This window comes from Pipistrellus hanaki (assembly GCF_964339955.1).
Source record: "Pipistrellus hanaki genome assembly, chromosome: 12".
NCBI lineage: Eukaryota > Metazoa > Chordata > Mammalia > Chiroptera > Vespertilionidae > Pipistrellus > Pipistrellus hanaki.
Window position 1 is genome coordinate 53,637,865 of NC_140514.1, and position 22,243 is coordinate 53,660,107.

Here is a 22,243-nt window from a genome sequence, read left to right on the forward strand (position 1 = left end):
TTCCTGCTGCTGTGGTTTCAGCAGAGGCCTAGTGAGGAGCCTGAGCATCCATCCTGCCTAGCAGGAACAAGGAGCCTCACCTTCTCCAGGTGTCCATGGAAGCCTCCGGGAAAAACTGGACCAACCCCCCATCCCCCCACCCCCAGCAGGAACAAAGCAGTGTCTCCCTTTTCTAGCTGGAGCAGTGTCACAGGAAACCCACCAAAACACAGGATCTAGAGTCTTAGAATGCCAGGTTTCAATGAAAAGAAAAAAATCACTCCTCATCCTAAGAATCAGGAAGATCTCAATTTCAATGAGAGAAGACAAGATATGCCCAGGACCAATATGAATTAGATATTGCGATGATCTGACAAGCATTTTAAATCAACCATATTATAAATGCTTCCGCAAGCATTTTTTTACATACCTGAGATATACAAAAGAAAATAGAAATTCTCAGCAAAGAAGTAAAAGATATAAAGAGTTATAAACAAGAACCAAAGGGAAATTTTAGAAGCAATCAAATTGTTCTTCAATAAGTGAATGAATAAACTGAGGTGCATCCATAGAGTGGAATTATAAAAAGAAATGTGTTATCAAAGGAACTTTGTGAAAAAAAAAAGCCAATCTGAAAAGATTACATATTCTGATTCTAACCCAAAAAAGACAAAAGATTGAGGCCTTGGAGGAAGAGAGTGATGAGATGGTATGTCAGTATACATTTGTCAGAACCAATAGAATCTACAACCCAAAGAATGAACCCTAATGTAAACTATTGATTTTAGTTAATCATAAGGTATCAATGTTGTTTCATCACTTGTAACAAATGTAGCATACTGTTACAATATGTAAAACAAAGGGGAAACAGTGTGTTTGTATGTTTGGGGGTGGGGGTGGGAACAAAAGGTCTGTGGGAAAGCTCTAATTCCTGATTAGTATTTCTATAAAACTGAAACTGCTCTAAAAAATAAAATTTATTAAAAATGTACAGAAGGGAATGTTTGTAAATCATATATCACATAAGGGATTAATAACTAGAATATATAGAGAACTACAACTCATCAGCAACAACAAACCCAATTCAAAAATGGATAACGGACTTCAGTAGACATTTCTCCAAAAATCTACAAATGGCCAATAAGCATATGAAAAGATCACCAACCATTAAAGAAATGCAAAACCACAATGAGATATTACTTTACACCCATTAGGATGGCTATTATAAAAAATAAAAACCAAACAAACAAACAAAAAACAGAAAATGACAAATATTGGTGAGGATGCAGAGAAACTGGAGCCCTGTATGGTTGCTGGTGGGAAAGTAAAAATGGCGCAGCCATGTTGAAAAAAGTTTAGCAGCTGCTCAAAAAGTTAAATATAGAATTATAGTATATCCCCAGCTATCCTACTCCTAAGTGTATCCCCAAAAGATTAAATGCAGACCCTCAGACAGATACTTGGACACCAATGTTTATAGTAGCAACATTCACAATGGCAAAAAGGTAGAAACAACCCAGATACTCATCAGCAGATGAATGAAGAAACAAACTGGTATGTACATACAATGTAATATTATTCACCCTTGGAAAAAAATGAAATTCTGATACAAGCTACAACGTGGATAAGCCTTGAAAACATGCTAAGTGAAATAAGGCAGGAACAGAAGGACAAATATTGTACAGTCCATTTACATAAGGTACCTAGAATAGGAAAATTCAGAGTTTTTGTTTAACGGGTACAGAGCTTCTATTTGGGGCGATGGAAAAGTTCTGGAAATGGATATGGAATGGTTGCACAACATAATGGATATAATGCCACTGAACTGTATACATAAAAATGGTTATAATGTTAAATGTTTGGTATGTCTATTTCATTACAACAAAAATAGTTAAAACAAATGTAGTAACTGAATTAAAAATTAAGTGTTCTCAAACAACAAAATATATAGGGAAAAAGGAATGAATCAGTGAACATGAGAACAGAAAAATAGAAATTACCTGAACAATAGAGAAAAAATAGATTGAAAAAATGAACAGAGGTTTAGTACAGGTAGAACCATACCAAATGATACAACATTTGGATACTTGGAGTCCAGCAAGAAAGGCAGGAAAGGGAGATGCTGAAAAATTATTTGAAGGAATAATGGGAAAATATCCCCCAAATTTGGTAAAAAGCCATGACAGATTAAAGAAGGTGAGTGGATGCCTACAGGGATTCTCCCAAAGAAATCCATACCGAGACACTTTTTATTTAAACTTGTGAAAACTAAAGACCACAAAAGTTCCTGAAATAAACCAGAGAATTCATTACCCAGAGGGGAGCATTTATTCAAATTACAATAGATCTGAAAACATGGGGGTCAGAGGAAATGGCACAACATTTTTCAAGTGCTGGAAAAACGAACTGTCAATTTAGTATTCTGTATGAAGGGAAAATCAAGACATTCTCAGAGGAAGAAACTAAATTGGTTGCCAACAAAGAATAGCAATAGGGATTTCTCTAACTATGATGAAGACGATAAAAGAAGGAAATTTAGAAGGGTAGAAAGAAAGGACAACATTTAGAGCAAAACTATGAATAAATGTAATTTTCCTTTTTTCTAGTTTTTTAAAATATGTTTCAAATATAGTTCTCAATGCACGTAGAGGACAATATTTAAGACAGTTATTAATAGAGGGGGATAAAGGAACACTTCACTCAAACTGGTAAAATGTAGGCTGTGATAAGTTGTGAATGTATAGGGCAGCCATTAAAAAGTTATACAGCCCAGTCTGATGTGGCTCAGTTGTTAGGGTATCGTCTTGTACACAAAACAGTGAACAAAAAAGCCACACTTGAATTATAACAAAAGTAATTTCATTAAGTACATATACCCTATACCTAATTAAAAGATGGGAACTGACAGAGTGGGTTAAAAAACATGACCTAGCTTTATGCAGTCTACAAAAAATTCCCTTTCAGGATGTAGCAAAGTTGAAAGGTTGAAAGGCACACAGATCTGAAATGAAGAAATGAAACTGTCTCTGTTTGTAGATTGCATGATCTTCTACTTTGAAAATCTCAAATATACAATACAAAAGCCAAAACTAATAAATGATTTTAGCAAGGTCAGAATACAATATGAACATATTAATTACATTTCTATATATTTCTATATATAACATGTGACAATCAAAATTAAAAATACATTACTATCTATAGTTACTCAAATAGAAAATAGAATGTTTAGTTGTAGATCTATTAAAAACCTATGAGTTTGTATTCTGAAAAAACAAAATGCTAATGAAATCAAAGATCTAAACAAATGGAAAGGCATATGTTCATGGATTGGAAAGCTTCAATATAGTAAAGATGTCAGTTCTGTCCAAATCAGTCTATTGGTTTAATGCAATGTCTATCCAAGTTGTTAATCAGCAATAAAAAGGAATCTTTTGATCAAAGTTGTTTTATTTATTTAACATTCTCAAATTCCAGCAAAATCAATTTGGAAAAAAAAAAGTCATTCCTTTTTTTTTCTTTATTTTTTATTTTTTTTTTAAATATATTTTATTGATTTTTCTTACAGAGAAGAAGGGAGAGGAATAGAGAGCTAGAAACGTCGATGAGAGAGAAACATCGACCAGTTGCCTCCTGCACACCCCCCACCAATGTACATGCCCTTGACCGGAATCAAACCTGGGACCTTTCAGAGGTCCGACGCTCTACAGCTGAGCCAAACCAGTTTTGGCTTTTTTTCTTTATTGATTAAGGTATTACATATGTGTCCTTATCCCTCTTTATTCTCCCCCGCTCCCCACACACCCACTTATGCTCTCACTGCTCTGGTGTCTGTGTCCATTGGTTAGGCTTATATGCATTCATACAAGTCTTTTGGTTAATCTCTCTCCCTAACCCCCAACCTCCCCTACCTTCCCTCTGAGGTTTGACAGTCTGATCGAGGCTTATCTGTCTCTGGATCTAGTTTTATTCATCAGTTTATGTTCATTATATTCCACAAAGGAGCGACATCATATAATATTTATCTTTCTCTGACTGGCTTATTTTGCTTAGCATAATGTTCTCCAGTTCTACAATATCTATTTATCCTGTTGCAAATAGTAAAAATTCCTTCTTTATTACCGCAGCATAGTATTCAATTGTAGATGTACCACAGGTTTTTAATCCACTCATCTGCTGATGGGCACTTAGGCTGTTTCCAAATCTTAGGTATGGTAAATTGTGCTGCTATGAACATAGGGTTGTATATATTCTTTTTTCTAATTGGTATTTCTAGTTTCTTGGGATATATTCCTAGAAGTGGAATCACTGGGTCAAATGGGAGTTCCATTTTTAGTTTTTTGAGGAAACTCCATACTGTTCTTCACAGTAGCTGCACCAGTCTGCATTCCCACCAGCAGTGTAAATGAGTTCCTTTTTCTCTGCATCCTCGCCAGCACTTGTCATTTGTTACGTATTGATGATAGCCATTCTGAGAGGTGTGCGATGGTCCCTCATTGTCGTTTTGATTTGCATCGCTGGGATGATTAGTGACTTTGAGCATGTTTCCATATGTCTCTTCACCTTCCTTATGTCCTCTTTCGAAAAGCATCTACTTAGGTCTGTTGCTCATTTTTTGATTGGGTTGTTTATCTTCCTTTTGTTAAGTTGTATGAATTCCCTGTCTATGTTGGAGATTAAATCCTTATCGGTGATAACATTGGCAAATATGTTCTCCCATGCAGTGGGCTTTCTTGTTGTTTTGTTGATGGTTTCTTTTGCTGTGAAGAAGCTTTTTATTTTGATGTAGTCCCATTTGTTTATTTTTTTTCCTTAGTTTCCATTGCCCTAGGAGCTGTATCGGTGAAGATATTGTTTTGGCATATGTCTGAGATTTTGCTGCCCATGGATTCCTCTGATATTTTTATGGTTTCCCATCTTATGTTTAAGTTCTTTATTCATTTTGAGTTTCTTTTTGTGTGTGGTGAAAGTTGGTGGTCTAGTTTAATTTTTTTTACATGTATCTGTCCAGTTTCCCCAACACCATTTATTGAAGAATGTCTTGACTCCATTGTATGCTCTTGCCTCCTTTGTCAAATATTAATTGAGAATAGTGGTTTGGGTCGATTTCTGGGTTCTCTGTTTTATTCCATTGGTCTATATGTCTGTTCTTGTGCCAGTACCAGGCAGTTTTGAGAACTGTAGCTTGGTAATACAGCTTGATATCTGGTATTGAGATACCTCCTATTTTGTTCTTCTTTCTCAGGATTGCTGTGGCTATTCGGGGTCTTTTTTTATTCCAGATGAATTTTTGAAGAGTTGTTCCTAAGTCTGTGAAATATGCCATTGGTATTTTATTTTTTTATTTTTTATAAATATATTTTATTGATTTTTTACAGAGAGGAAGGGAGAAAGATAGAGAGCCAGAAACGTCGATGAGAGAGAAACATCGACCAGCTGCCTCTTGCACACCCCCTACTGGGGATGTGCCCGCAACCAACATACATGCCCTTGCCCGGAATCGAACCTGGGACCCTTCAGTCTGCAGACCGACGCTCTACCACTGAGCCAAACCAGCTTCGGCGCCATTGGTATTTTAATGTAGTATGGACATTTTAATGATGTTGATTCTACTAATTCATGAACACGGTATGTTCTTCCATCTGTTTATATCTTTATCTCTTTTTTCTGTGTCCTGTAGTTTTTCAAGTACAGGTCTTTTACCTCCTTAGTTAAGTTTAATCCTAGGTATTTTACTTTTTTGATGCAATGGTAAATGGGATTGTTCTTTATTCTCTCTTTCTATAAGTTCACTATCCTATATAATAAAAGCCTACGTGGCATCACTCCCTCGCATGACACCCTTGTGTGACATTGTCACAAGATAGCCGCCACAAAATGGCCACATGCACAGTGGAGGCAGGGCCAGTTGGCCATTTAGCATGGTGAGGCCGCGGGGTCCCAGGGCTCTGCGCAGCGTGGAGGAGGCGAGTCCTGGCGGAGGAGGTGGGTCATAGCAGGGGAGGGCAATCGTGGATTATCATGCTTGCAGGGGAGGGAAGTTGTGGGCTATCAGGCTGGCATAAGAGGGCAGTTGGGGGTGATCAGGCTGGCAGGAGAGGGCATTTGGGGGTGATCAGGCTGGCAGGAGAGGGCAGTTGGGGGTTATCAGGCTGGCAGGGGAATGGTTAGGGGGCAAGCAGGTGAGTGGTTAGAAGCCAGCCATCCTGGATTATGAGAGGGATGTCCGACTGCTGGTTTAGGGTCGGACATCCCTCGAGGGGTTCCAGATTGGAGAGGAAACAGGCTGGGGTTGAGGGGTACCCTTCTCCTCCGCCCCTCTCCATCCCCCCCAAGCCCTCTGTGCATGAATTTTGTTTACAGAACCTCTATTGGTGTATAAAAATGCCATAGATTTCTTGGCATTAATTTTGTATCCTGCTACATTGCAGAATTCATTTATTAAGTCTGATAATTTTTTTATGGAGTCTTTAGGGTTTTCTATGTACAGTATCATGTCATCTGCAAATAATAACAAGTTTGTCTTTTTTTCCCACTTGGATATCTTTTATTTCTTTTTCTTGTCTAAGTACTTCCAGTACTATGTCGAACAGGAGTGGTGAGAGTGGGCATTCCTGTTTTGTTCCTGTTCTTAGGTGAAATTGTTTTAGTAGTTTTTGACCATTGAGTACGATGTTGGCTGTAGGTTTGTCATATAAGAGTTTTATTATGTTGAGGTATGATCCCTCTATTCCCATTTTGTTGAGGGTTTTTATCAAGAAAGAGTGTTGGATTTTGTCAAATGCTTTTTCTGCATCAATTGATATGACTATATGATTTTCATCTCTGAATTTATGTGATATATCAAATTTATTGATTTGTGGGTATTGTACCATCTTTGCAACCTCAGGATAAATCTTACTTGGTCATCATATATTATCTTTCTGATGTACTGCTTGATCTGATTTGCTAGAATTTTCTTGAGGATTTTGGCATCAATATTCATGAGGGATATTGGCCTGTAATTCTCTTTCATTGTGTTGTCTTTATCTGGTCTTCATATTAGGGTGATGCTGGGTTCATAGAAGGAGATTGGAAGTGTTCCTTCCTCTTGAATTTTTTGGAATATTCTGAGAAGGATAGGTTTTAGTTCTTCCTTGAATGTTTGGTAAAAGTCCCCTGTGAAGCCATCTGGCCCCGGGCTTTATTTGCTGGAAGGTTTTTGATGACTTGCTTCAATTTCCTCCATAGTTATTGGCCTATTGAGGTTTTTATATTCTTCCTGATTGAGTTTTGGAAGGTTGTATTTTTCTGGGAATTAAAGTCATTCTTCTTGATTCCATAACTTAATATGTTGCCATAGCGATAAAGACTATGGTATTGTTAAAAGATAGATACATACATCAATTATACAGAATAGAGAATCCAGAAATAGCCTGCATAAGTATAGCCAAATGATTTTTGAGAGAATGGTGAACAAAGAGAGTCTCACCATTGGAGCAATTGGATATCTTTTAGGGAAAGAAAATAAGCATAGTTCTAAACCTTATACCATATACAAAAATTAACTCAAAATTGATCATAGAGTTAAATGTAAAATTTAAAACTAGGTAGAGGTAACACAGGAGAAAATATTCAGGACCTTGAGCTTGGTGAAAAAATGATACCAAAAGCATGATTCATAAAGTAAATTTAAAAAGATAGTTTTAACTTCATAACATTTAAGTCCTTTGCTCTATGAAAAAGATAGTTTTAACTTCATAACATTTAAGTCCTTTGCTCCTGTTACAGAATGAGAAGATAAGCTACAGCACATATTTCTGCCAAAGGAATCATATCTAGAACACATGAAAAATTCATCAAAACTCAACAGTAAAAAAGCAAATAATCCAATTAGAATATAAGCAAAAGACATGAAGATGTATTTCACAAAAGGATATATGGTTGACAAACACAAAAATATATTTATCCATTTAAACATCAGGGAAATGCAAATTAAGACCATGATGAAATAATATACACCTATAAGAACAGCTGAAATGAAAAATAGTGACAGGACTAAATGCTGGCTAAGATGAGGAGAAACTGAATCACTCATACACTCCCAGTGGGAATGAGAAATGGTACAGCCACTCCAGGAAAATAAGCCTACATTAACCATACAACCTCGAATGAAAACTTACGTCCACTCAAGAACTTCTATTTAATTGTTCATAGCAGCTTTATTTGATATCACCCCAAACTGGAAACAACTACAATTTCCCATAATTGGTAAATGAGTAAACTTTCATAAGCCATAGTATGAAATATTAATTATCAGTAAAAAGGAATCTATTGATCCAAGTTGTTAATTTGGATAGATCTCAAGAGCATTGAGCTGAGAGAAAAAGCCAATATCAGAAGATCACATACTGATCTGTATCACATGGTTTTATTTATATAACATTCTCAAAATTATGAAATTATAGAGATTAGTGGTTTCTAAGAGATAAGGATGGTCTACAAACAATTAAGCCAAATATGCTCTTTTCCCCATGGGAGCCCAATATGCAATGACTGTTGTTGCTTATATGGGTTGCCCTAAGAGACCTTGGAGACAGCCCTTCCCATTGGGCACTCACTCTGACCTCAGTCTGTTCCCAGTCTATCTGGATGCTTTTGGAAAGCCAGAGGCCAGGGTCCATATTGGCCAAGTCATCATCTCCTTCTAGACCAGGCTGAGAACAAGGACCATGTGAATGAGGCCTTACACAGGGGCAGGTTCAAGTTCCCTGGCCACCAGAAGAATCACATCTCCAAGAAGAAGAAGGCTTTACTGAGTTTAATGTGGATGAATTTGAAGGTATGGAGGCTGACAAGCGGCTTATCACAGATGACTGTGGAATCAAATACATCCTTAATCATGGCCCCCTAGACAAATAGCTTCAGGCTGACCACCCTTTACATCTACCAATAATCCTATTTCCTGTCCCCCAAAAGATAGTTAAAGATGGGGAGGGAGAGGATGTGACTTTAAAGGTGTTACAGGAGGGCGATCTTTGAGGTGATGGAATAGTTCTATATCTTATTGAGGTAGTAGTTACAATATACACGGGATAAAACCATATAGAATAATATGCACATATTATACCAATGTAAAAATCTCTGGGTTTGACATTGTCTTATAATTAAGATGTAACCTTTGGGGGAAACTAGGTTAAGGTTATATAAGATCTCTCTATACATGTTTGCAACTTCCTGTTCTTCAGTTATCCTAATATATAAAGAGCCAGGGCCTGTACCATCCAAAACAACCGAAGGACAACTGAATGGCAGACTGTGTGCGCAGCAGGCTTGGGTGGGCGGGGACTGGCCAGTGGGCTGAACTGTTGATCACTTGGTCCCGCCTGGGTCACGGGTGCAATGGCGACCTAGCACTGACTGCCCCCACTAAGACGGGTGTGATGCGATTGGTTGGGGGGGCCCCGCCATCGCCCCACAATTGCCCCACAGAGGGAGGCCCCGGCCACCAGCCAGGGGGCTCTGTGATCACCTCAAAGAGCTACCCAGGCGGCAGCAGTGGGTGGGGCCTCCATCTATGGGGCGATCAATTGCGGGGCTCCTGGACTGCAAGAGGGCACAGGCTGGGCTGAAGGACCCTGCCCCGCAAGTGCATGAATTTTGTGCATCGGGCCTCTAGTGGTAAAATAAAAGGGTTTCCTTGTTTGTTTAGAAAAACTACTTTTTGGACTACCTATTACCTACCAGAAATTTTACTTGAACTTTATTTTTATTTTTTAAATAAATCTTTATTGTTCAGATTATTACAATTGTTCCTCTTTTTTCCCCACTTAGCTCCCCTCCACCCAGTTCCCACCCTACGCTCTGCCCTTACCTCCCCCTACTGTCCTCACCCATAGGTGTATGATTTTTGTCCAATCTCTTCCCACACCTCCCACACCCCCTTCCCCTGAGAATTGTCAATCCACTTCCTTTCTATGCCCCTGATTCTATTATATTCACCAGTTTATTCTGTTCATCAGAGTTTTTATTCACTTGCTTTTTAAATTCACTTGTTGATAGATATGTGTTTGTTGTCCATATTTTTATCTCCTCCTCCTCCTCCTCCTCCTCCTCCTCCTCCTCCTCCTCCTCCTCCTTCTTCTTCTTCTTCTTCTTCTTCAAGAATTTCCTATAATACTGATTTGGCAGTGATGAACTCCTTTAGCTTTTTCTTATCTGTGAAGCTCTTTATCTGACCTTCAATTCTAAATGATAGCTTTGCTGGGTAGAGTAATCTTGATTGTAGGTTCTTGCTATTCATCACTTTGAATATTTCTTGCCATTTCTGTCTGGCCTGCATAGTTTCTGTTGAGAAATCACCTTAGAATCATATGGGTGCTCCCTTGTAGGCAACTAACTGTTTTTCTCTTGCTGCTTTTAATATTCTCTCCTTTTCTTTTGCTTTTGGCATTTTAATTATGATGTCTCTTGGTGTGGTCCTCTTTGGATTCCTTTTGTTTTGGGTTCTCTGTGCTTTCTGGACTTGTAAGTCTATTTCTTTCACCAGGTAGGGGAAGTTTTCTGTCATTCTTTCTTCAAATAGGTTTTTAATATCTTGCTCTCTCTCTTCTTCTGGCAACCCCATAATTTGGATGTTGGTATGCTTGAAGTTGTCCAAGAGGCTCCTTACACTATCTTTATATTTTTGGATTCTTTTTGCTTTTTGCTTTTCTGGTTGGGTGTTTTTTGTTTCTTTGTATTTCAAATCTTTGACTTGATTCTTGCCATCCTCTAGTCTGCTGTTGGATCTCTGTATATTATTCGTTATTTCATTCAGTGTATGCTTAATTTCATTCTAGTTGTTCCTTTTTCATATCCATTAGGGTCTTACTAAATTTTTCGAAGGTTTCTAGAAGATTCTTGAGTAACCTTATAACAATGGTTTTGAACTCTATATCCAGTAGTTTGCTTTCCTCCACTTCTTTCATTTGTGTTTGTCTCCACATTTTTACTGCTTCCCTGTGTTGATAGAGTGGCATTGTGTGCTAGGTGTCCTATAGGGCCCAGTGGCTCATCTTCCCTAATTACCTGAAGTGGAAGCTCTTGAAGCACCCTTTTGTGTGCTGTGTGCACAGTCTTGTTGTAGTTAAGCCTTGATTGCTGTTGGTATCACTGGGAGGAATTGACCAACAGGCCAATTGGCTGGGAGGATCAGTTGTGTCTATGTTGGGAGAACTTCTGTGTTGGAAGCACCCTTATGGGGCAGGACTTGCTTCAGTGGGGCTTTGGCGCTCACGGAGTCTGCCCCCTGAGCGTGTCTCTTATGGATGTGAAGAGTTGTAATCTGGATGGTCTCACTCTGACCACTGGGTGCACTGGCTCTTGGATCTCCAAGGAGGTGCAAAGTCAGCCACTGCCTGAGACCACCCAGCAGGAGTTACAGAGAGATCTGCAGATTCCTCCTCTTTGTTTAGGGTTTGGAGGTGTACAGACGAGGCCCAGCTGTGAAGCAATGCAAGCTGCAGTCCAGCTGTGGGCCTTCTTTTGGAGGCTCTGGGGCTCTCTGATCCAGCTGCAGTATGTTAGATTTTAGACTGCAAAAGGCCAGGCCATTCATATGCAAAAGCCTCTGCACACAGCTTGGGTGGGGTTGTAAGTTGGGTAGAGTGAGTCTCGGAGAATCACCAGGACAGAGCAAACAGCAATGGCTGTCCAGCCCTGTCCCGAAGAGGTCCCTGGGCCTCTGTGTCCTGAGGTATTGTGGAGGAACGATGCTTACTGCAAGCATCTCTGAGAGAAAGCCACCATCACGTTCCTGATGCTAGACAGCCCAGTTTCTCCCTGTATGAGTGTGGGTCCCCAGTTTCTCACCAGGAACTGGAGTTCAGAGCAGTCAGGAGCTTGTACCTCCCTCCCAATTGAAAAAGGCAACAGCGTACTCAGTTGCCTGCCCGTTTCCAAGCGCTTTTGTGCTTCCACACTTCACTTCCATACCTCCGCACCTCCTCCCAGTCTGAGTGTGCTTTTCTCTTTCCGTCTAGTTGTATAAATTCCTCTCATCCAGGCTTTCTGTGGTTTGGAATGATATCTGTTGTCTTTTAGTTGTAGTTTTGAAGTGGTTATGCAAAGCAGCAAGATCAGGTGTTTACTTATGCTGCCATCTTGGTTCCTCTACTTGAATTTTAATATCTCTTTATATACATCCCAGCAAATTGTAGATAATATCTCCATTTAAGAGATAAGACTCAAGAGGCTTCTATTTATTTTTTTTTTTCTGAAATCAGGATGCACCTCTTAGGATCAATAAAATATGGAATTGCCTGATGTTAAGTTACTGGTAAAGGCTACAGTGGGATTTAAATCTGCCTGACTTAGTCCAAAGCCCACATCCTTTCTACACTGCCTCTTTCAGAGTATTTGTGTCTTGGAAATGTTTGAAAGTAGAGCTTGATGTCAGAGGAAAGGGAAGAGTTTATGCACTTATAATTCATTTGTTTTATTTATTCATTTAACAGTAATTTGCTAGGTGCTAAAAATATAATGATACAAAAATGAGAATTATGTTGAATAAGAAATTAGAGACACAGTCGATTTAAACTCGCTTATAATTTAGTGGAAGGAACAGGGAAATAAAAATAATGATTATAATATATCTTGTAAAATGCTAAGATAAAACAAAAAGGCTTTATGAAAACACAGAGAGGAGAAGCATTTAATCTCTCCTGGTGCAGTGGATGGTTCGCCAGCATCTGTAGTGTGCTCTAGTCACTCAGAAATCATGAGCAAATATAGAAAGATACATAGAATAGATAAATGAAGTTCATCTGTTTATTTACCCCACATCCTATAGTTAAAAATACTAATAATGAAAGTAGTAATAAGAATAGGGGGAAATAAACAGTGAAAGTGTGAGATGAGAATAGCAGACAGATTCATTGCACGGACTTCTGCATTAGTGCTCCAGATTGGCTTTGCACTTCTAAGAGGCAAAGGTGAAAAGGAAGTTGCCTTTGTGGACTGTAAATAATTCACAGTCCACAGAATGGGAACAAACCGGGTATCCAGAAGAACTACATGTTTTTCTGAAATATCCAAAAGAACTAACAGTTTTCTCTGAGGATTCTCATAAAAAAGGGTTCAGTAACAGTATATCACATTTTCAATAATTTCCTTAATATAGGTTTTTAAATGAGTTTAGTGAGATTGTTTCCTGAGTGTATATAGGGGATGATGGATAGGCCAGACAGGTCTGTAGGACTGGGATTACAACTGGCATTCTTTCATCTTATTCATTCTCAAGGTGACGAAGCACCGTAGATTACAGGAGTTGCCTCAAATTTTCATTTTCAAAGAATTTTAGCTGTGTATAGAAGAAGGCCAAACGAGAATAATAGAGTGGGGTGTATTGCTAAAAATTCAGGCCAGTGTGATAAGACTTAGCTAAGGAGATATGTGCATTTGCCGTTTCCTTTTTTTTATTTTTTATTCTCCACATTTTTCTTATTTCCAGGATTTGATAATTCAAACTCTTTACCTCTAAATATGACAAGTTAGTGTGTGCTTTACAAAATGCCCAAGGGAACCCGGCTGGTGTAGCTCAGTGGTTGAGGGTCAACCTATCAACCAGGAGGTTGCAGTTCAATTCTCAGTCAGGGTACATGCCTGGGTTGTAGGCTCGATTTTATGGTCCTTCTAGGTATGTATTGAGTATAATAAGTGCCATTGTAGTATAAATATAACTCATAATGTTTAAGATTTTTTTTATATAGTGATGAATTAAATATAAAGATTAAAGTTTTTAAAGAGAACTGTTGATTTTCATGGATTAGAAAGAACTATCTCTATAATTATTCGAAAAGGGCAAGGTCAGAGCAAGAATAATGTTAGATCTAAGAGTTAGATGAGGGATTTAGCCATTTTAGATACTCTTTAAAGAACAAGACTTTTTTCATTTGTCATTTCGCACATTCCAGGGTGTACTGAAACAGTGCCTTGAATATGTAGGTGTTCAATAAATATTGTTAAATATATAATGAGAGTCAAATATTATGGGAAAGGATCTTTGTTCTACTACTTTATCTCATAGATATGTCCTTTGTGTCACTTAACATATTATGTTTGTATTTTCTCAAGTAAAAAGCTCTCTGAGGGCAAGTACCTAACCTAGCTTTGTTTATTTTGGAATTTAACATAGCTCTCAACATACAATAAAATACAACATATTAGACCACTGAGTCTAATAAATGCATTTTCCCCTTTAAAGGCATTTGGACACCTTCATGATAGAAAGGCCCTTTTCTTCATCACCTGATGGTTTGAAGGTGGGCTGAGAAGGAAAGCTGTGGTCCTCTGTGTTAATCAGCAAATACTTGATTGATCTGATAGTTAGCTTAGTCAAGTAAGTTATTGATATGTTCAAAAGGACTTTTCTAAAGAATTAGCAGATTTTTTATAATAATAAATATAAATTTAATGGTAAAGAATGCCTATTAAGCCGAAACCGGTTTGGCTAGTGGATAGAGTGTCAGCCTGCAGACTTAAAGGTCACAGGTTGGATTCCAGTCAAGGTTATGTACCTTGGTTGCGGGCACATCCCCAGTAGGGAGTGTGCAGGAGGCAGCTGACTGATGTTTTTCTCTCTTCAATGTTTCTAGCTCTCTATCCCTCTCTCTTCCTCTCTGTAAAAAAATCAATAAAATATATTTAAAAAAAGAATGCTTATTAATTATATTAATTATTATAATTAAATAATTTTAAGACTGTGTTTTCTTTATTTGCAGATATAAATATCTGGCAATTTTTTTAATAGTTTGGTTAAAAATCAATAGTAATTAAGTCCTTTTTTATTAAACTGTAAATTGTCTTGGAAGATACAGATCTTAACCTTTTGATTTTTATTTGTACTAGAGGCCTGGTGCACAAAATACATGCACTCAGGTGGCGGGGGGGTGTTCCTCAGCCTGGCCTGTACCCTCTCACAGTTCGGGAGCCCTTAGGGGATGTCCAACTAACAACTTAGATATCCTTAGCACTGCTGTAGAGGTGGGAGAAGTCCCAGCTACCACCACTGCGCTTGCTAGCTGTGAGTCTGGCTTCTGGCTGAGCAGTGCTCCCCCTGTGGGAGGGCACTGACCACCAGGGTCCAGCTCCTGCATTGAGTGTCTGCTCCTTGGTAGTCAGGGCGTATAATAGTGACCAGTTGTTCTGACATTTGGTCAATTTGCATATTAGCCTTTAATTGTATAGCACTAGAGGCCCTGTGCAAGAAATTCGTGTCCCTCAGCCCAGCCTGCATCCTCTCCAATCGGGGACATCCCTCTCACAACCCAGGACTCCTGGCTCCCAACTGCTCACCTGCTTGCCTTCCTGATTGCCCCTAACTGCTTCTTCCTGCCAGCCTGATCACTCCCTAACCACTCCCCTGCCAGCCTGATGTTTGCCTAGCTGCTCCCCTGCTAGCTTGTTTGCCCTAACTGCCCTCCCCTGCAGGCCTGGTGACCCTTAACTGCCCTCCCCTGCAGGCCTGACCCCTCCCAACCCTCCCCTGCTGGCCATCTTGTGGTGGCCATCTTGTGTTCACATGGGGTCAGTCATCTTTGACCACATGGGGGCAGCCATCTTGTTGGAGTAATGGTCAATTTGCATATTATTCTTTTATTAGATAGGATTAGATAGGATAGAGGCCCGGTGCTCGGTTGGTGGCCGGGTGGTTTGCCCTGAAGGGTGTCCCAGATCAGGGTGGGGCTTCCCTGGGGCATGGGGCGGCCTGGGTGAGGGGCCTGTGGTGGGATGCGATGCCCCCCAGCAACCCAAGTGGAGGCCCTGGTATCTGGGATTTATTTATCTTTTATAATTAAAACTTTGTAGCCTTGAGTGGATGCCTGGGCCCTCCAGGGTGTGCGGAAGCTTGGCTTCCTTCATTGCTGGGGAAACGCAAGCCTCCTGCTCTCTCTGTGGCCACAGCTATCTTGGTTCAGTTAATTTGCATACTCGCTCCTGATTGGGTGGACATGGCTTGTGGCTATAGTGGAGGCATGGTTAATTTGCATGTTGTTCTTTTATTAGATAGGATATTTTTTCAGATAAGGAAAGTATTCACCTGGCACAAAATTCATAAAGTAAAGAAAGATACGTACATGGTTAGGTCTTCTTGCCAGGGAAGCAAACCTACCTTTCCAATTCCAGTCATCTAGTTGTTCTACTCAAAGGAAAGCCAAGGACATATTTTAATGTGATTATTTTCTTTCTTATTATACAGATTGAAGATCTCAAGCAGACAAATCATGCCTTGAAAGAATATATTAAAAACCTCGTGAATAATAAGGAGGTGGTACGCAATCAAATAGACAATTTAACCATCCACAATGAGCACCTTTGTAAAGAATTGATTAAAATTGACCAACTAGCAAAGCAATTAGAAAAACAGAAAAATTTTGTGGTGGATACTGCCGACAAGGAACTTGAAGAAGCCAAGGTATTAGACTTACCACTGATAGGATTTTTTAAAACATTGATGTATAATTGACATATGTCATTAAAAATAATTTCAGGTGTACAACATAATGATTCAGTATATATATATTGTGAAATTACTACAATAATTCTAGTTATTATAGTTATCAATATGACTATTAATCAAGGTTTTAATTCTACTTTAAATATCATGTAATTATTAAATACAAAGGAAAAAGTGACATTCTTATATCATATAAAAAATTTTAGATTTGACATTATATTTAAATTTATGTCCTATGAATTGTTTTTTATCTTACATTTTTTTCTTTTAAAATTTTTGTTGAGAAAATTTCCTAAATAAGATGTGTAATGGTAAAAACTTAAAGCAATAATAATTTTCTGTATGTCAAACATTTCTCCTTCTCCCTAATCTTTCTCTCTACACAGATAGCTACAAACAAGATGCATGTATCTCCATTCTTTTTTCCCTCTGTTTGTATCACATCCACTATATACTTCACACTTTAGAAAAAGTATTTTTAACCAAAGTTTAAAATTTCTTTGTAGTCATAGTTGTCAATATTTTTTAAAATATATTTTATTGTGTTTTTTTTTTACAGAGAGAAAGGGAGAGGAATAGAGAGTTAGAAACATCGATAAGAGAGAAACATTGATCAGCTGCCTCCTGCACACTCCCTACGGGGATGTGCCTGCAACCAAATCATGTGCCCCTGACCAGAATCGAACTTGGGACCCCCAATTCCACAGGCCGACTCTCTATCCATTGAGCCAAACTGGTTTCGGCATCAATATTTTTATTGTTTTATTTTAGATGTTCCTTCTCCCTTTTAAAAAATCTGAATAGACTTTGTTAGTGCAGTTTTAAATTCATAGCAAAACTGCCTGGTTGGTGTGGTTCAGTGATTGAGTGTCAACCTATGAACCAGAAGGTTACAGTTTGATTCCCAGTCAGGGCACATGCCTGGGTTGTGGGCGCGAACCCCAGTTTGGGGTATGAAAGAGGCAGCTGATCAACGACTCTCTCATCATGGATGTTTCTATCTCTTTTTCCAGCTCCCTTCCTGTCTGAAATCAATAAAAATATATTTTTAAAAAATAAATAAATTCAGCCGAAGCTCAGTGGTAGAGCATCGGTATATAGACTGAAAGGTCCCAGGTTCGATTCCGGTCAAGGGCATGTACCTTGGTTGTGGGCACCTCCCCGGTAGGGGGTGTGCAAGAGGCAGCTGGTCGATGTTTCTCTCTCATCGATGTTTCTAGCTCTCTATCTCTCTCCCTTTCTCTCTGTTAAAAATCAATAAAATATATTTAAAAAAAATAAAATAAAATAAAAATAAATAAATAAATTCATACTAAGCAGAAGGTATATAGGTTTACCATATACTCCCTGCCCTCACACATGCATAGCCTCCACCATCATCAACATCCCTTATCAGAATGGTGCATATGTTACCATGGATGAACCGACAAGACACGTCATCTCTTCTATAAAAGGTCTGTGGCTGTGATGCCGTAACACAGTAACCAAATGAGCAGCAGCTCTCGTGCAGGCAGGGTGGCATGCAAGCTACTAGTGGCAGAGAGTTATGAGTGGAGGAGAACTACTAGCAGTGGAGGGTGGGGCAGTAAGCTCTAGCGGCAATAGGCGGGCGGCTAGCTGAGGCAAGTGGAAGTGAGCTACTCGAGCCCGATTTCATGTGCACTGGGTCTCTAGTTTTTACATAGTTTACATTTAGGTTCACTCTTGGTGTTGACCGTTCTGTGGGTTTGGACAAATGTAAAATGACATGTGTCCACCATTGTACTATCAAAGAGTAGTTTCACTGCCCTGAAAATCCTTGTGTACTTCGCCATATGTTGACTCTGGTTGGGAAGGCCTTATCACTTCAGAACTACAAGAATATTTTCTAAAGTTATCTTTTGATTCTTCTAAATTTTTTCAAAAGCTATAATTCTTTGAAATTTTTTTGTTCTAGTATGAGGTAGGGTCAACTAGTGCTTTCTTTAGTCACTGAGTTGAAGTGCCATTTTAGCAGCTGCTGGATTCACAAATGTGTGTGGACACAGTGCTGAGCTGGTTGGTCTCATTGATTCATTTGCTGTTTCTATGCCACTGGCACATTATTCTAATTGCTGTAGCTACTTGACATTTTGGTAACATCTCTCTTGACTGAGATTTAATACTCTGCCATGAAATTTAGAAACTGGGAATAACAACACTAGTATAAAATGAAGACCTTTTGTTTCATTTTGCTGCCTGATGGTTTATAAGCAAAACACAGAGTGGATTTGAAAGCTGAAAAGCAACTTATTGGATTCTTAAATATCGTGTGAATGTGCTTGACTTGATTTTATTAGTCACCAAATTAGTAAACTATGTTTGTGATAATATAGTTTCCCAAAGCTAAGTGTTATTACATGTTATTTACTTTTTAAAAATATATATTTTTATTGATTTCAGAGAGTGAAAAGGAGAAGGAGGGAGAGAGAGATAGAAACATAAATGATGAGAGAAACATTGATGGGCTGCCTCCTGCACACTCCCTACTGGGGGTTGAGCCCACAACCTGGGCATGTGCCCTTGACCTTTAGCCACAGGCCAACACTGTATCCACTGATCGAAACTGGCTAGGGCCCTGTTATTTCTTAAACACCCTTTTAATGTACTCGGTAGCATACTATATACTCCTGTCAGTAGCATATGATAAAGCACTTAATTAAATGATTAGGCTGAAAACATGTGTGTTATCAAAGGCATTATTTGTTATAGTAATTTGAAATATAAGAGCCCAGTTAATGAACTCTAGGTTGGTGTTTGTTTATATGCAGTTACCACAGTTATTTAGAAAGGATAAGTAAAGACTTACTTATCCTATAGACTTTAGGATAAGACTTACTTATCCTATAGACTTTAAGTCTTTACTTACTTATCCTAAGTAAGTAAAGACTTACTTACTTATATTAGTGAAAAGTCTATTTAAATTGTTATGTTTTTTCTTTTAATGTAAGAACACAATCTTCTTTACCAATGCTTCCTTGGGGAGGTTCTTAGCACAGCTAATCAAGAGAGTAGATAAGAATGATATGCTTTTAATTTGTGAGTTATTTATCTTGTCATGAATTCTAATAAAGGATTTGAAGGACATTTAAAAGCAGCTTGAATATCTTAAACATTTTTCAATAAATTCTTTTGTTTACATTGTTACTTTCTTTAAGAAAATTATTCTTTATTTACATTATAATGGTAGGTTGAGTTTAGACTCAAAATTAAAAAATGCTGGATCAGTGTTTTATTATGCCTTCTCTGCTTTTTCTTCAAATTAAGAATTTACTGCACTTTTTCCCAGGCTCAGGGCATCTCGTTGGCTAAAATCCCATGAAGAGAGTGCCCAATTTAGAAGTCATCAGTTTTAAAAGATTTTAGGGTCTGCATTGTAGAGAGAGTGACTACTCTGTCAGGGTAAATGCTCTGCTATCAAAAGGAGAGTTTCAGGAATGGAAAAATGTCTAAAATAAAAGAGCTAGGATTTACCTAAAACTGAAATTATTAAACTCACATGTGGAAATTCTGCCTGCCCCCTGCTGGGGATTGAGCCCACAAGCCTGGCATATGCCCTTGATTGAACCTGAACCTTAGGACACTTCAGTCTGCAGGCTGACACTCTATCCACTGAGTCAAACCAGTTAGGGCTCAATGTGGCTTTTTTAATTCTCTAGTTGTAGGGCTTCTGTTCAGGTGGTTTTGAATGATGGTTGTTCTGTGGTTTAGTTTTAATTTTGATATGGTGATAGGAGGAGGTGATTACCATGTTTAGCTACACTGCTATATTGACTCTTCTATATATTTTTAAAATAACATACTCACTATCTGACATATATTTTACCTAGTATCTTTTGTTTTTCTCTTTTCGACCATAATGTAAGATCTGTGAGGGCAGAAGTTTTTGTCTGGTTTAGTAGTGACTAAAACAGACAAAAACAGTCCACTGGGCTAGGGGCATGTCCCCAGCCACTGGGGGCACGCCCCTAAGCCCAGTGGCCCGTGTTCACTATGTCCTCAGAGTTGGGGGCATGGACTCGGGCTTCTTGGCACAGGCACATATGCAAGTGGCTGTGGGGCAGAAGGTCCCATCCCGCCTTGCAGCCACTTGCACTTGGTGGCCCAGATGCTTGTCCTAGGACCCAGCCTGCTTGGTGCCCCTGGTCACTCATCTTGGCATCCAGGCTGCTTGGCACCAGCACCTGTAGGCCACTTCTGGCCAGGGGCATTCTAGAACCCTGGCCACTCAAGGACCTACACATGGATCTACAGGCTTAGAGCGTCCTGGGTCTAAGGATGTTTCCAGGACCCAGGCTGCTCAGTGCCTGTGCATGCAAATTAACCTGCCATTTTTGTTGGGTCGATTTGCATACTCACTCCTGATTGGTTGGTGGGCTTCATGGAGGTACAGTCAATTTGCATCTTTCTCTTTTATTAGTGTGTGTGTGTGTGTGTGTGTGTGTGTATTATACTAGTGTATATACACCTATATATATAAAGTGGTAATATGCTAATTGGTCCTAATGGTGTCCCAGTCACCACCAGTCAACAGGCAGGAGGTGGTGGGTGGAGACAGAGGCGGGGACTTCTACCCCCAGCAAAGGTGTGCAGAGGCCTGCCCAGTGCTAATGTCACACTGACTCAATGGCAGAGGCCACTCCTGACGGAGGCACACGTGGGCAGGACCTCCTGGGCAGGGATGAGGGCGGGGACTTGCGCCACCAGGACATGAGGCTGCTGCCCGGGCAGCCCCTTTGGTGGAGATGTGCGCAGGCCTGAAGTGCCACCCTGCCTGGAGAGGGGCGTCAGGACAGGGGTGGGGCCTCGGCAGAGAGCTCTCAGCACTCCTGTGCTGGGCTCTGAAGGCGCAGAGAGGAAGGGAGAGCACATAGGCAGTTAGGGGGTTTAGACCAGGAAGGGAGAGCAGTTAGGGCCATCAGGCCAGCAGGGGAGCAGTTAGGTCCATCAGGCAGGCAGGCAGGCAGGGGAGCGCTTAGGAGCCAGTGGTTCTGGATTGCAAGAGGGATTCTAGATTGGAGAGAGTGCAGGCCAGGCTGAGGGCCCCCCCTCATCCCCTGTGCACAAATTTTATGCACTATGCCATTAGTGTGTGTGTGTGTGTGTGTGTGTGTGTGTGTGTGTCTACCATAATCATACCTTGCTATAATTAAATGTAATCTATCTTCCTCAGTTTATATATTATTCATTTCCTTCTATCTGCTTCTAGGATGTTTGTGTATGAATTTATCCTACTTAATAATAGAGTAATATGCAAATTAACCACCACTCTGCTACACCCACCTGCAAATCAGAGTGATTATGCAAATTAACCCAACAAAGATGGTGGTTAATTTGCATATGCGGAGGGAGGGAGAAGTGAAGACTGAAGACAGCATAGAAGGAAGAGGGAAGGAAAGTGGAAAGCAAGTTGGCTGCGGCTGCTGGAGGGGAAGCACTGGCAGTGAGTGTGGGGCGAGGTGGGGCGAGACGTGTAGTGGTGGTAGCAGGAGGCAGTGGAGGCCGTGGGCGCATCAGATCAGGCATGCAGGGTGAGGTTACGTGATCACCCAATTCTTTGATAGCTTTTACTTGCTCATTCAGGTACTGTGTCTCAATGAAGTCACACAAATAAGGGTCATTTTTGTCAGTGAATCTGACTGATTCACATTTTTTTAATACACACTCCATTGCATTCAACCCATTCTCCCAGTTGTCACAGACAGGTTTCTTGATGTCCTGAGGGAAGATTTAGCCACCTTGTTGGTTTTGCAAAAAAAGAGAGAAATA

General features: G+C 39.6%; 1 protein-coding gene across 1 annotated transcript in view; it reads left to right on the forward strand.

The window, feature by feature from the left end:
- LOC311630856 (testis-specific gene 10 protein-like) overlaps positions 1-22,243 on the forward strand; it is a 220,543-nt gene that overhangs the window by 114,579 nt on the left and 83,721 nt on the right. Inside the window, exon 3 of the mRNA XM_084900345.1 lies at positions 16,199-16,414. Coding sequence (XP_084756471.1) covers positions 16,199-16,414 — 216 coding nt within the window. The remainder of the gene's footprint in view (positions 1-16,198; positions 16,415-22,243) is intronic.